Source organism: Primulina huaijiensis, chromosome 16 (genome assembly GCF_012295235.1).
Source record: "Primulina huaijiensis isolate GDHJ02 chromosome 16, ASM1229523v2, whole genome shotgun sequence".
In the NCBI taxonomy this organism is placed as follows: domain Eukaryota; kingdom Viridiplantae; phylum Streptophyta; class Magnoliopsida; order Lamiales; family Gesneriaceae; genus Primulina; species Primulina huaijiensis.
The window spans coordinates 5,214,590-5,231,647 of record NC_133321.1 but is presented as its reverse complement, the minus strand read 5'-3'; the positions used below and the strand labels follow the sequence as shown (position 1 = coordinate 5,231,647).

At 35.3% G+C, this 17,058-nt stretch overlaps 1 protein-coding gene across 1 annotated transcript; it reads left to right on the top strand.

The window, feature by feature from the left end:
- The first annotated feature begins 10,898 nt into the window (after positions 1-10,898).
- On the top strand, positions 10,899-13,640 carry LOC140961557 (uncharacterized). The gene has a single exon (XM_073420159.1). It carries the CDS (start codon positions 11,482-11,484, stop codon positions 13,300-13,302), a length of 1,821 nt encoding a protein of 606 aa, XP_073276260.1. The 5' UTR covers positions 10,899-11,481; the 3' UTR covers positions 13,303-13,640.
- The last annotated feature ends 3,418 nt before the right edge of the window (positions 13,641-17,058 follow it).

The window sequence follows — 17,058 nt, the reverse complement described above, 5'->3', positions numbered from 1 at the left end:
CGACCATTATCTAAGTCTAGCGATCCGTACCCGGGCTCCGGGCTCCGCACCTCTAACATTATATCAAGGCCGGAAGATATGAGTTCCCGGCACCTCATCCCATCTCTGGGATATTTGAAGCCCCCGAAGCTTTTATAATCTGGAATTGATTATCTTTCTATCAAAGTATTTTCCCTGACCGGGCACACAAGACTAATCGGGACAGTGAGTATGACTCTAGCCCGACTATTTAAGGAGGGAGTGATGATGTAGAACCCGTAATTTAGACTACGTATAAGCCATGCATAATTCTAGCATTTAAATTAAAATGATTTTTATTGCATGAGTATTTAAATTCTCTTCTTTAAATTTATTTATTTTATTCAGTAGTTTAAATGTTATCTTTTCAGTTAATTAAGTGAGGCCGGACTGGAGTTGGAGTTTTGAGATAAAATTTAATATTAAGAAAGCATTCCCAGAATTTATTTTAGCTAACTAGTAAGTTAATTTAAGTTAAAATGAGGTTTAAAGAATTATTTAAGTAACTTGAGGTAAGTAGGAAATAAGTTCATTTAGGTTCCATAATTAAGGTGTTAATTCACTAAATTATTTAAAGGATAGGTCAGGCTCTAAAGGTTTAAAATACACTAACTAAACAATATTTCCCCTCCATTTAATTGTTCAATTTTCGGCCACCCCTTATATGATCAAACAATTCCTTGACAACTCACCACCTTTGACCCTTTCCTTGTTATTTATTAGTAGGATAATCCTTTCATTTTGATCACCATTTAATTAATAATCAACCTACATCTAGCCATGTTGAATCGGTCATTGGCACCCATCTATTCCTCCAAAAATCATTTTTGATATCAACCATTTCAAATTCAAAACAGAGGTAGACTTGGTCTTGCAATCCCTCTTATATTGCAACCCCTTCCCCTCACTCTCCTAACCATCATTCCTCTCCCCCATCACCGAAATTTTGAGAGCTATTCAGTGTAAAAACGTGAGCCTCATAGCAAGAAATAGGAGAGAAAACCGAGAAAGAAAACAAGGTAGCAAAGCGCTCCGGCTCCTCCGCGCCGCGTCGTTGCGTTTCGTTCGTTTTCTTTTCAAAGCGAAACCAGGCATGTTATATTTTTCTTTGCTCTTCAATCAAGTCATATTAACATTTTTAAACATTATGTGATCATCATTTCCATGGCATAACCGAAATATATCAAGAACTTTGAAAATAAAAGATGCAGATTTTTGGCCTTCCTTGTGCTCCTCACGGTTCACTTGTTTTTGGTGTTTCAGGTGGATGGCTCGTGTCCAGGCTCCCAAGGCTGCTCCTAGGCATGTACTAGGACATGTTAGGAACACATTTGTCCATTGTTTCTAGCCCCATACCCACTGGAATCCAGAAATGACAGCAACTTCCCCATGAGTGGCATATTGTGTTCGATTTTCTGTCATGTTGCTGTCAAGGGGAAGTGTCTGATCTTGCCTGCCCTAGGGGCCTATAGCCATGGTTAAAACACCTCTCTAGCATGTCTAAGGCGTGAACAAGTCGCCCTTTTGAGGCTTGGTCCATGGTTGCATCGGTTTTTAAATCAAAAGACAAGAACAGCCCCTTCCCCTTTCGGCCCTTCTCATTTTACAACAAGTGTGTTTCGGGTATTGTGGAATGGTGTGGATCTTGGTTGGCCTATTGCCCTTAGCCACGGTTCACACCCTACCTCTGGATGTCTAGATCATGCCATGGCCAACCAAATGGCCACTGGAATGGTCCATGGCAGCAAGAACCACAGCAACATCCCACGCGCAGAATTAGTGCTCGGTTGGGACGCAGGATTTGTTTCTGGTGTGATGCGAATTGTGGCTGGCCTAGGGCCCTTAGCCATGGTTCAAATCATTCTCTAGGATGTTGGTAAGAGGTTCTGGTTGGTGGTTCAAGCCCCAATGGCCATTAGCCTCGCAAACGACGCAAGGAAACCAAAGCACAGCTGCTGTATTTTTGTGACAGCAACTTGCTGCGGCGGTTCAGTGGCTCGTTCAAGTTCTTGGTTGGCTTTAAGCCTATGGCCTTAGACTGGACAGTGCCTCATTGAGTTGGGAAGGTCATGTTTTTGGCCGTTTGTGATTCGGATAATTTTAGAGGTCGTACGAGAATTTACGGTGCGATGTGCCAAATTGACTCTCGAAAGAGCGTTTCATGTTTTGGCCTCCATTACCCAAAATTTCGGCTCTTACCATTTTAGGAGCATTATTTCATCATTTTAAGTGTATTATAATCATGACTAAATGATGGTTCGGTATTGGTTCGGGTTGGCACGGAGTCATGATTAAATACGAAGTCGTTGGGCGTAATTGTCTCGTTTTTGGATTCAATTACGAAGTTTGGTCAAGAAAATTATTTGCATATTTTTCATGTTAAATTTAAGCCGCAGCGAGCCTGGGAGCGATCCAACCCAATCAGTAAAATTATTCAGGATATTTAATTATGTTATTTAATTATATTACGTGCAAAATATTCATTTTGAGATTTATGCGATATTGCTTGTGATCACTTTACTATCATGGGATTATTACTTCACCCGGTCGCCAATTACCGGTTAGTTCAGTTTGTACCACCCAGTCTACTGTGGCATTAGTCTGATCAGACGATTATTATTTCACCCGGTCGTCAGTTACCGGTCAGTTCAGTTCAGGGACCACTTGCGTAGACCATAATCTCACCAGAAAATGATTACATGCTATTTCATTACAGGGCTCCAAGGAGCAAACATTTTCACTATGATTTTTAGTTCAGTTATGCACGTATTATAATTAATCATGACACGATATTTTACGTTATACCTCATAACACGATATTTTCACTTGCATGCGATTTTATTATTTATTTACTTGTTATTTACGATATATACTTGCTGAGTATTTAGACTCACTAGACTTGATTGTTGTAGGTGCTGATGATGTCGGGGCCGAGGGCGGGGACCAGTGAGCTAGCTTGGGTCGGCAGTAGTGGAACCCGAGGACCTCATTTACAGCACTTGCCGTTTTTATGCTCAAACATTTTTATCAGTTGTGGGATTACTTTACTTGTTATTTCGTGAGCAATAATTTCTTCCGCTGTTATTTTTAAACATTAAACCCGATTCATCAGTTTATTTCGTGAATGAGGCATTTTAATTATTTTAAAAAGAAAATTTTTAATTTTCCGCAAATTTTCAAACACGAAATTTTCGGGCCATTATAGATGATACCGCCGAGATAGCCCGGGTCATGGGTTGTGCCCGGGTCAGGGGTATGGATTGTGCCTGGGTCACGGACGACCCGTGACACTGGATGGATAGCGGGGAGAATCTACAGAAGCCGAGCAGTTGAATGCCCGGGACGTCTTCTCCCCGGGCTATTGGATGCCCGAGCTCTCGTACAAGCTTCCGGGAGATTTTCTACCAGACCACCTCGATATGAGCACCACACTCAAGTACGCCAGTAGGGTAGGGTGTAAGCGGCCGTCCTATCTATGATACTAGGTGGTTGACAAAATCAGACAGGCGAGATGTGATTTGACATGTCATGATATAGGGTACAATCAGCCGCCCTACTATAATTAGTAGGTAGCACGAAGAACGAGGTCATCATTACTTCTCCTACTATAAATACCAGGTTATCTCTTTGCATTTAGGACTCATTCATTTTATTGCCTACACTCTTACACCAATCACACAGCTCTCACTGGGTTACATTGGTTTTCTTGCTTGAGTTCCTCACTGACTTAAGTATCGGAGTGGTCACGCCGGATACCCCTCCGGCGCCCATTCACGTGGTTACTCTCTTGGTTGCAGATCTTGATATCATTGTCCAGGAAGCAAGCTTTTGATCCAGCNTTACTGGTATAAATAAAGGAAGAAAGTAAATAACAGTGGTTAGGAGTTGGTTAATTAAATTCAAAAGCTTTACCAATTTCTTCTTCGTGAATATTAAATTATTCACCTAACCCTAACTGCAATCTTGAAATAAGCCCTCAAATTGGACTCCACCAGACGAGATTTACGGAAATTTTAGTAAGAAAATGCAAATTATTTATTTCGCACTTTTCTCGTAAGTGACAACTTAAATACTCACACAATTAAGTAATTATTTAGAATTGTGAAGATTTAGTTATAGAAAACTTATATATTAGTATTTTTTTAAGAAAAATTCGAGAGATTTATATAATTTAAAGAAAGACTCGAACAATTTGTTTTATTGTATCTTCCTAAAACCTAAATTCATAACTTCACATTGCGTTTGGGGCAAGTGGGATATCGGTATCTGCATGATTAATGCAGAACTTTTGATCGGTAATTCTATGGTATCTTCAGTAAAAAAAAATCAACATTTAAAATGTTTTACAATGAACTGCAACGAACTTCTGAAGTACCTTAAATTAATCATTTTCGTACAACAAGAACATGTATCTATAGTTGCTATAGGAGATCCGTTGTATTGTCGTGCAGGCTTGAGCTTGGACCATAGATTTGACACGAACACTCACAAATATATTATATAAATAGAAATACCACCCTATAATATAGATATTAACATGAAGAGATCAGAGATAAAGTGAATGAGATCTGTCATCCACTACATTTATGTATATTTCAAGTGTATTTTACATATAAAATTCAAATATTTGATCGGCATCATACATAGTTACATATTCCAAATGAATATCATGTTGTTGTCTTCTTTTTTTTTTTTTTTTTTTTTTTTGAATGAGTCAATAATCAAAGAAGACTCGTAAACGACCACGTTAAATCATATTCCGGACATCATCATCAACATGACAAGATAAATGGAATATTTTCCATAGAATTTGTACGTAGATCACAAGTTAATTTGGAACTATTAGAAGACAACTTAAATCAAAATTTTAATGATTAATTAATTAAAATAAAAAGTTTAGGTGTCAATTTGTGATAGTTCTTCCTATTTGTCATTTCCCTTATTGTCTTGGCATCTGTTTATCAAATGTCATTAAGAAGATTTGTCTTTGGCTAAAAAAAAAAAAAAGAAAAATCAACAACTCCAACTAGTGAGCACTTTTTGACATAATTACCTAAAATGTTGATAAGTTCCCATCCAACAAATTTGTATTTTTCTTGTGTGACCGATGAGTATCGTTGGATCCCATGCACCTACTTTCCAAATGTTGAAAGTGAGATTACTCGAATGAAATTTAGTAATGATTGAGAAAGTTAATTAATATATCTTTAGTTATACAAATTTCAAAATTTTCTATTTGAATATAGAAAAAACCTTGTTGTGGTTATAATGTACAAATTGATTTATAATGTTAGAAAAATTATTTCGGTAAAATAATTATTCATGTTCGGTAGAATAATCGAAATGTGAGTTTTGAGTTGTTGAACGATTTTAAAGATTTGAGTTGGACTATTACCATCAGCTGTAAATTTTGGTAAAACGACAAACGCTGATATTTATAATTGATAACAGAACTAATATCACGTGTTCGATTCTCATTTATTGAAAAAAAATGCACTTAACCATCAACTATAACTTTTAGTTAAATTGCAAACCCTTGGTCCTAATAATTATCTAAAAGATTTTATGAATACATTTTATGCATCTGAAAAACCATCATGATAATTAGAATACTTGACAAATGACCAAAAATTATAACAAGTTTCCATGTCTATATTGTAAATATGGACAGGGTTGACATGTATCACGAATAAAGATCAATGAGACCATATTACAAAAGACCTACATAGGGGTGGGGAAAAATGCCGAATTTTCGGTATACCGATATTACTGTACAGAAAATACCGAATTTATCGAAATTTTTGATATACCGAAATTTTCGGTCGATATAGTACTGATACCGAAATACTCGGTACGGTAACGATATGAAATTTAAAATTTTCGGTACATATACCAAAATAATATATAAAAATTAAAAAATATATAATATTTTTATATAACAAAGTTAAATTTTTAAAAACTATAAGGTATTTTTTTGGTATAAAACGATAAATATCGATAGCGTACTAAAATAAAGAATTTAGCTTTTGTTTGGACTCATCATGTTGGAATAGTCCAAATCAAAGTTCAATGAAGCAACACGACTCATAATTGAGAATTTAAACTGTTGAGAAGTCTTATCTTTGTTAAAAAGCTGACATGCTTCATAAATCACAAGACCTCAGACATTGTTGCAAAGATAGCGGATGAAGAAGTCGTACATGTTGCGGTTGAAGTTTATTCGTGTTCAATGATATCTTGGATCTCCAGACACATGTTGCGGTTGATGTTGATTGTCTTAATTGATTTGTTTTGTATATACTTTTCGTGGTCTCTTTGACTGTCTTGAGGGATTTGTTTAGTATTTGTGATCAATGGCCTTGAAATTACAATAGAATGAAGTTTTTTATATATACTTTCGGTATGACGGTATTTTACTGATACCGTACTGAAACTTCAGCATACCGACTTTTCGGTAAATTCGATACGATAATGATATCATTTTTTCCATATCGGTATTTTCGATAAAATATACGGTATCCGAAATTTCGATATGGTATACCGTATCGACCACCTCTAGACCTATTCTTTTATAAAAATGTACGGTATGCCTATGATAATTTTATACAATCGTCAAATTTAATAACATAGTAAAGTTGTACCATATGAAATTTAAATCTCTCCATAGAGTATGGACCAAACCTAGAGAATATGTGAGGCCCATTTACTCTAATGATAATTAATTATCAAACAATAATTATTGGATTTTAATGCAGCAGTGAAAAAAGGGTTTAAAATACTTTAAAATGGATCTCAGGGCCTAGAAAAATTTCGGCATGACCTTCCCGCAAATAGGACATCCGAAAAACACAAACAACAGTTTATATCAAAATATACTCCGAATAGAGCAATTAAAACAAAAACCGAAGTCAAACAACCTATTGCCGCACTGGCCATGACTAAACAGAAATTAAAACTTACCAAGTACTTACTAGATCATAAAAACGACAGGGTTGACTTAGAACATCACAAAAACAATCAAATATCACTACAGATATACGGGGTATCTCCCTGGAAAATAAACTACAACACAGGATTGAAACAAACTTCAAGACATACATATAGAATAACTGGGAGACTCCAATGAACAAAACCAAGCAATCCAACCTCAATCCCGAGCTCCACTGGCGGAACATCGGCCTGATGCTGCAAAATGACTCGGGAGATCTACCATGGTGCCCAATAGCAACCACAGTAGCCTCCTAGAAAACAATTGAGGTTAGAATTCTTGTATGAAACAGTTCAACAATAGCAACAAAAAACATAAATCATGCATCATCATATAATAAAATGTAATATGACATGTATGAACGGCTCAACGATAATCGGGATACATGAGCCAATCAACGGTATGATAACAACTGGAATAATGCTCGAGCAACAACACACAAAGGAGCTACATCGTCATGCAGCTAAATCGCCCTGCCAAGTATGCGAGGTATGCCAGGCTATGCTCAATAACACCCCTGATTCCGCCTCCATATAGCTGATACGATACAACAGGATGACACAACAAAACGAACTAGATGAGACAATCTCAGCGCTCACCTCAAAAGGCTACACTAAACACGAGATTGTTCAATCACATATACGGTCTCATGCATATAGGCCTATCAGCAACACCATAATCCCGAGATAAACAACAATGCCAGATAACAATGGATATCAACAACGGGCTAACAAGAACGATAGGGCTCAACATGAATGTCATAACTGTATGCCCTATGCTAAATGCCAATAATATGTCAAAATAATAAACATATATCACAACGAAGGCATTTAACAACTTACAATAGTCAACAAGTCATAGATTCGATCAGTGTAACCTAGAATATCAATTAAAACATAATTTATGTTTTACCGTCGTATGTTACTGAGCTGTAACATACTCATACCAACTTGACAAATCTAAATATTGACTTTACTTCAAGATCTTCGGCCAAAAACTACTGAACAGAAACAGGGCTCACGAAATGGAGCTTCGATCTGCTCGATTCTTCTGATTCCAGCCTATACAAGCTACGTCCAACCCTCAGCTACCTTCCACCGTGGTCTCTGCTCCGATCTGCAGCAGCAAGGCGACGCTTGGCTATCGGAAAAACACAAGGATGAGAGCGACGGGAAAACAGGGGAAAGGCTTGGTCTTCTTCTTTTTCCTTCTTCTTTACTTTTAAGGGTGTGTGTAATGTGTGTGTGTGTGTATATATATATATATATTTTGTTCTCGTGTGTTATTTAAATTCTATATGTATTTTGTATCTTTGAATTCTTCGATATTCTAAAATATATATTTTTAACACACTTTTAAAAATATTTGACATAAATAATTATTTTAATTTACAACTCAATAATTATTTTAATTATGTCAAATTATCGAATAATTAATGACATAACCTTACAGAAGAGATAGGATTGACCAGTCCGCCACTTGATGCAAGAAATTCAGTAGACTTGCAACTTTTCACATTCGTTTGGTGTTTAGTCCTTCTGTTCTTAATTCATATAAGACAAATATTCTTTTGCGTTCCGATATGCCTTACTTACTGGGTAATTAAGAGTCAAATGTGATCCCAGGTCCACGAAAAGTACAAACATATCTATAGTATTTGCAATTATTTAATCTGCTCAATTTTCATATTAGTCTGGTAAATTTGTCTTTATAATTTTTTTGTATTCTAATTGGTTGTTTTTTTTTTTCCGCATTCTTTATAATTTTTACTACTGTACTGACATGACGACAGATATATTAGTAAAGTTCGGGTCTTGTCATCAGTATTGAGCACAATGTTAGTACTCCAGCAAAAATCAAATTAATTGTTTGAATAGATCCTTTTATTTCCCTAAAGATCAAATTTTGAGTGGTTAAAATAAAAGATCAAATTTTGAGTGGTTAGGTGATCAAAATAACTTATATCTCATCTTATCATACGTTTTTTTGGAAATTTGCCATTATCACTATATATTATTTTAAGTTCAACTCAATTTCTTGTGTTCAAGAAAAGTATTGAATATTTACATTTTGTTTTTTTCTCTGAAGAAATGTTTACTTTGACAATGGAAAAAGTCTTATTTGTGAGCGTCAACTCATCAAAGTTTAGTGTTCTGGAAAATTCAAATTTGAGGCATTTTCTTTTTGAGTAGGACATGTCATGAATATTTATTTGTGAGATGAGTCAACCCTATCGATATTCACAATAAAAAGTAATACTCTTAACATAAAAAGTAATACTTTTTCATGGATAACTCAAATAAGAGATCTGTCTCACAAAATACGACCCGTGAGATCGTCTCACACAAGTTTTTGCTTTTCTTTTTTTAGTCGTGTATGTGAAATATTTAGGATTAATCAATATTTTGCAGAATATACACGTTTTATTACATAATGTTAAATTAATTGTGGGATTCAAAAACTTTCTTCTAGAAAAAGGATTAAGAAGTTAACCTAATTTTATCTTACCAGGAAATAATTTGTTTATTCATGAACATATTTGTTTACTATTTTCAGCGACATAATCTATACTATTTGTTAAATATGAAAATCTTAAAGCTTCGTCATTTGATTTTTTTTTTTACAAATTATTTTTATTAAAAAACAAAATTATACATGTGGTGGTTGGAGGAGTACAATAATTGTTTATGCTAAAAGAGAATTCGACACAAGACATTTGAACTGTTTTGTGATTTAAAATATTTGAGCTATACCGTTACCATAAGTTATAATTTTAAGTACAGTGAAAAACACTCGATCATACAGTTGATATTTGAGCTAAGGTGGCGTGTTCGATTCTCATGTATTGCAAAATGTTTAATTTTTGGGAGGAAGATCTTGGGGTGAAATAATTTTGTCTGCGAAGAGAGCAATCGACACGTGACGTTTAGGTTGTTGCATGATTTAAAATGTTTGAATTAAATTGTTATCACCAGCTATAACTTTTAGTAAAAAGACAAGTTCAATCTTGCATAAACTACATTCGGCTCGCTCTCTTAACATATAAAAAAACTCATATTTTCTAATCTATCTACAAATAATGGACTGACTGCCTTATAATTTATAAAAATCGAACATATTTTTATCGAATTTGATGCGAAATAAAATATCAAAATGACATAATAAATAATTTTGCTTCATATCTAAACACAACTTATTGTACTTCTATTTACACACATAACAACCAATATTAAAAAGCTTAGCTGTCTTGCCCATCCTATTTCTTTATGGATTCATCAATGCATTTTTGACCAAATATCTAAATTTTTTCTAGCTCCATAAATTTCAAAGTTATTTTTGGTAAATCATCTTCATGACTTGTTACGTTTGAAAAATAAAATTATGGTGTTTTTTTTATACAATAGGGTGAAATATTTATCTAATTTAAATATAAATATAACATAATTAACTAAATATCTCGTACAACTGATGATATTTGAACTCAAGACCACTAGATCTCGAGTCTCATGTGAGACTTCTATCTTTGATTGGTTATATAAAAAAAAACACAAAAACTAGTTACGGTTTCACCGGTCAATTTTATGATATAAATATAATATATTTTATTTGAGTCATCTATGTAAAAATATTATTTTTTATTATAGATATGGACAATGTTGAACAGTATCACGAATAAAAATATGTGAGATCATCTCATAAAGATAAAAAAAAAAAAGATATTTGTTTAGTAAAATATTGAATTGAAAAATATTGGAGGGCCTGAGCTGAAGTTGGTATCTACTTCACAAGATGGGAGATTCACAAGTTGCTATAAAAATACTAAAGAAATAAAGCTTATAATTAAATATCTTTGAAATATTATTCGGGCAAGATTCAATCTTCTCATAAACTGGGGTCCGTTCCTTTTAACTGCTTCTCCTTTTTCTCTTGCGAAATGATCAGCACAAATTCCTTCAAGACTTCCTTTTTACAATCCAAGAAACGAAAATTAAGCTTAAATTACATGTTTATGTTCGAGTGATGCGTATAAATCAAACTTTAGAACTCACACACGGCATTGGAATATAGTCCGTCATTCGATTCCGCTGCTTTTTTTTTCTTTTTCTTTTTCTTCCTCTGTTCTTTTCCTTCCACTCTTCTTTTCACCCCACTGTTCATCAATCGAGTGCACAAAATTTACAGCCGTTCAACACGCCTACTCGAATTGCGCCTACGTTTTGCACACTTTCTCCTTTCGTACCACGCGCATTTTGTGTCTGGGCTTCTTGTTTCTACTTTTCTTGGCAGAGATATGATGACCCTTTTGGTTTCTTGATGCATTTTTTATGATTGATTGTACTCGGTGTCGGGTGGTAACTGTTTGGTGGTTTTTTTTTAGTGCTGTGCTTTGACAGAATCCCATTATGCTGTGGTTATGTGATAATGGCGAGATCTGAAGTGGGATTTCGCATTAGAGTTGGCGGAGGGAGGTTGCAATGGTGGCGGAGCCTTGGATTTTGAGAATGGGTAATCAGGTTAGTGACAAATTAAAGCATGCTTTATATGTTGAGAATTTGACAAAATCAAATAAGAAACATGGAGCTACAGAGAAGCAAATTATTGGAATACTGTCCTTTGAAGTCGCTAATATGATGACTAAGATTATTCATTTATATAAATCTTTGACTTATAATGAGATTCTTAAGCTTAAAAATGAAATCTTGAGATCGGATGGGGTGAAAATCCTTGTGTCTAGTGATGAAAATCTACTTATGGAACTGGCCCTGGTTGAGAAACTTGATGATTTGAATAGGGTTGCTATTGTGGTGTCTAGGCTAGGCAAGAAGTGCTCCATCCTAGCTTTGCAGGGGTTTGAGCATGTGTATGGAGACATAATTTCTGGGGTGATTGATGTAAAGGAGTTAGCGTTTTTGGTCAAGGACATGGTGAGTATGTCGAGGAAAATGGAGCGCTACGTAAAATCCACAGCTAGTTTATATGGTGAAATGGAGGTCATGAATGAGCTGGAGGTAGCCACCAAGAAATTTCAGCAAAACCAGCATGAAGAGAGTAGGAAAGCTTTTGAGCAGAAGTTGACGAGGAAGAAACAAGATGTGAGTCATTTGATGGACATCTCACTTTGGAACCAGACATATGACAAAGTTGTAGAGCTGTTGGCAAGAACCATATGCACAGTTTATGCACGGATACTTGCTGTGTTTGCAGATGTTCATCGAAAGATGGATGATTCTGGTGTTACCATTTCCAGGTCACAGGTTGGTTTAAGTGGAAGTTTTCGCAGCATGAAGCCAGAATTTGGACAGAAATCTGGTCCTTTAGAGGTTAATCGAGAGGTTCAAACAGATGTTGTTCTGAAAAAGTCAGATTCAACCAATACTAAGTGCTTTTGCCATTCGGGGTCTATCAGAAAAGATGGGTTGGAGAAGAAGACCGTAACTCATAAGCCCAAAGTTGGATTGAAGAAAAGTGGTTGCTTGCATGGTATTGATGATTTTAGTTTGTCATGTGGAATGGGACCAGGGAGGATGTTCATGGAATGTTTAAGTCTGAGTAGTTCTGTTTCGAATGCTGATGATGGCGATGATCAAATTAGTCAAATCTTTGGCTATGGTAGTGACATAGGTGGTATGAAGGAAGAGCATGCCAGTCGTTTAATTAACTTTGGTCATCTCAATAACAATGGCCCTTTAAACGGAGAACAAATATGGCTGAAGGGCAGTTTATTAAATGCCACAAGAATCAGAAGCAATAGTCGGTTACAGGTCTATGCACTCCCAAGTACTGTTGGAGGATCTGCTTTAGCCCTGCACTATGCCAATGTTATAATTGTCATAGAGAAATTGCTCCGTTACCCACATCTGGTTGGTGATGAAGCTAGAGACGATTTGTATCAAATGCTTCCGACAAGACTAAGAAAGACTTTGAAGACAAGTTTGAAGTCTTATGTGAAAACATTGTCTATCTATGACGCACCTCTAGCACATGACTGGAGAGAGCGTCTAGATGGATTGCTTTCGTGGCTTGCCCCGCTTGCACATAACATGATCAGATGGCAAAGTGAGCGGAACTTTGAACAGCAGCAAATTATTACTAGGACAAATGTTCTTTTGTTCCAGACGCTATATTTTGCTGACCGAGAAAAGACAGACGCAGTCATCTGTGAGCTACTTGTTGGATTAAATTACATATGTCGATACGAGCAACAACAAAATGCGTTGTTGGATTGTACAAGTAGTTTTGATTTTGAAGATAGCATGGACTGGCAATTGCAATTTGATTCTCCACTGCATCCTTGATTTTGTCAAGGATTTGGTTACACGAAGATGGTGATGATTTTCTTTAACTTCAGCCCTTATATGATAGCGAAAACTGAAGTTCTTGTGATGTCCCACATTGGAACTGAGAGAGGTTTTATTAGTTTTACAAATTGGTACAATGAGCTTCCCCAGCAACTTGAGAACCTTGTTTGTAAAATGAGTACAAATGTGATAGTTGGCAACGATTCTCATTACACGAGAGTCTTGCATGAGGTCCTGCTCCTTTGGCTAGGGTATGACTACTTTACAAATTGTGGAATACCATGGTTTTGGAATTGAACATTCATACTATCCAAAAACAAAATAGGCTTCATTTTTATGTATTTCATAGAAAAGCATCACAAGTCTGACTCTGTATGTGCCCTTTCACATCCTGAATTTATCGTTATTGAAATTTTCTTTTAGTTTATAAGATTGTCTTTAATGGCTTTTTTGTAATGTTCGCGTGAAACTGAATGTGATCATACTTTCATGGTTAGAAATAAACTAGACAAGAAAATAGCAGTATATATGCTGATTATGGAGCAAGTCAAAAGTAAGATTATGCATCAAGACTTGAATATTTTCTGGTACAAGTTACTCAAATGTATTTGAAACCAGGACAAGTTCACTGTTTTTCACTTGGGGCTAGTCATTTTAATCAGTAGTTCTACGATATTTTTCACACGATGCTGACCTGTGCAAGAATTTACAGCAACCTTTCTGGCGAAGGCCCTACTTTTGTGCACGTCTCTTCGACAGATTTCATGAACCCTTGTTCATCCAGCCGTGTGCTTCTTGACTGTCGTCAATACTAGTCTTGATCGACCTTTTTCGGTTACCCTGTAAAAATGTTCTTGGTGGCGTTGTTGTGTATTCTGCTGCTTTTGGAGGAGTGATAGACACCCTTTTCTTTGGTGTTTCTTAGTCTGTCTTCAGCTATGTAACGCATTGCGTGTTTTTAAAATGCCAGGAGTCAAAATTGTGCTTCATTAAGGGGGATTGAGTTTATGATAAATGAGCGGTCTTAACCTTTCTAAATTACATGTACCTTGCAATATATTGGATATTTCAGCCTCTTGTTGCTACATTTCTTATATTTTTGTGTTTTGCGATGCCTGCCTACCGGTTTTTTAATCTTTTTGATTTTCTTCACATATTGTTCCTCTGTTGCTCATCGGATCCTAGTTAACTTTCTTCCCTTCAAGTATAGCTGCCAGGAATTTGTCAAGATCATTTCCAGGTACAAAGTTTTTTATTCGAGCTCCTGAAACTTTATCTGTTGCAGCTAAGTTACACACACTTGAATTCTTCCAGTTAGTCTTGTACCTACTTTGGCAACACAATATTCTCTGTGATAAAGATCGACTTCGGGTGCTATTAGTCAATAACTCCTCGTTGAATCTAACCCACCCTGTATCAAGATACACAAAATTTCGAAAAGCATGCCAATAATCAGGCAAGAGTCACTCACTTCATACTGTAAATACTCTTTTGTGCCTTTCTTTGTAAGTAATGCTCGCATATTTTTTCTTGCATATACTGTATCACAGTATGTCCTATAAAGTGGGACATAAGTATCAATTAGAGGCGGTAACGATGCGAGCCATGTTTCATACTTATTTTCGTTCCATGAATCATTTCTTCCCATTCATGATGTAGAAAAACTCGAACTTCTATGATGGTAGTTGCTTTGATCCAATCTAATTGTGAACTCGATACTTCTCTTAATATAGAACATAAATCAATTGTGGTTATGGATATTGATGTTGGGACATCGTATTCTCGACGCATCGGAAGTTTAAAATTTTTTGCTTGGACGTCGTGTGTTCAAAACATTCATAGGAAATTTAGAATTATACCTTTGCGTTCTCAACGCTGTGCTCCTAACTATTTCGGTGTTTAGGCGGATATAGTCTTTATATATCCTTACGAACGGCTCTTCTCCTTTGATAGCCTAATTAGATCCACGATCGTAGACTGTCTTCCTCGCTTGATTTGCACTAGAAAATCCAAATGATTTCTTCGTTGAGACTGAGACGTTCGAATTTCTCAAATCTAGAGTGATGTAGATATGACATGGTGCGTAACAAGGAAGAAACTTGCGGGGAAATTTTTCTTCAACCTTGACAAAGTGGCCGTGACTTTGCTTTCAAAAGGTGGAAGATTTTGTTAATTTTTGCTTATTAATTCTTAATAAATAATTAACCAAATAAAATATTGATTTTTAATAAATAATTAAGCAAATCCAATTTGCTTATTTGGACAAAATTTTCTTTCCACATTTTTGGTGATGGCCGTGAGTTTACTATGTAATTGAGAAGGAATTTTGTGAATTTTATGGAAAAAAAATCCCCCTTGAATTAGGTACCTTCGACCCTACCAGTAATGGTATTGCATGAATCCACTTATTTTTTGACATCAAACTATGGTTTGACCAAAGATAGACAATTCAAACTTTCCAATTGTCTCACAAAATTTTCATTTTCACCGTTCTCTCATATCTTCCACCCATTCCCTACGAACGGCATAGTGCCGCCGCCTGCTCGGTTGAGATTCCAGTCACTTTTGGTTTTGAGATTTCGGACGGTCATTTTCCACAGTGAAGAAATTGGTTCTCATTCGAGAGAAAAAAAAATCTCTTCGCTCTATTTCAAATCGCCGTCATAGTCTCGCCGTCCTCGGTTTAAGGTTCTCTATTTTTCACAGAAAATAAAGAGGTTCTCATATGAAAGAAAAACACCTCTAATTCAAGTGCTTAGTTCATTTTCAAGTCATTTGAATAGTTTTGTTTGTAGTTATGTGATGATTAGAATAATATTTCTTACTGAAATGTTCAGAAAATTATATTATTGATACCTTTAACATGATATTGATCATTCAAGATTTTTCATGCTTTTAGCTATTGTCTATAGGTTTATTCGAAATCTTACAATACTATTTGTTGATATTTAATTAATTATTTTTGAATTTATCGAACTTACAACATTATCTCCTGGCAATACATCTCTATTCGTTTCGGTTGCCAATCTTTTTATAAATTTTTCAAATATTTTGAAATTGTTCATGCATGAAATTCATGTGAAAACATTATAGTACTTGGGATACTGTAACTTTTTGTTTAAATTCGTAGTAAATAATGACATCATGAATTTAATTCACTTGGGTAGACACGAAGTAGGATAAATAAAATTAGAAATAATTTGTCTAGAAATTGACCGTTTGTTTTTCAAACAAATGCAACTTGAATCATGTGATTGAAATGTTTCATTTCATATTTGAAAAGTCAAACTTTAGTTCAATTTGTTCTTATGCTTTAAATTTTGTACGATTTCAGAAAATCGATTGGTTTCTTGATTGAAAATGGAAGATAACAATTCACTGTCACTTTAAAAACTGAGGGAGACTACAGTCATGAAGTTCAAATTGATCAGATTTCAGAAGTGAAATGTGGAGTCCCTGATTTATCTATGCCGAAAAACGTTGAGGTACAAACTGAAAACTCTGTTGTTGATGTTCTGGAAAGTAAACTACTGGTGGGTACGATTGTGAACAATGTTGAAGATGCTTATTTATTATAGTGTCAATACGCACATGCCAAGGGATTTAGTGTGAGAAAAGGTGATCAACGATGTTTTTCCCATACTAGTGAACTTCAATCAAAAGAATTTAATTGTTCATGTCAAGGTTTGAAAGATGAAAAAAGTTCTAGTAAAAGGATTCCAGTTTTTCAAAAGCCGATCACTAGAACTAACT

Coding starts and splice junctions, on each gene's coding strand:
- LOC140961557 (XM_073420159.1), top strand. CDS start 11,482: ATGGTGGCGGAGCCTTGGATTTTGAGAATGGGTAATCAGGTTAGTGAC.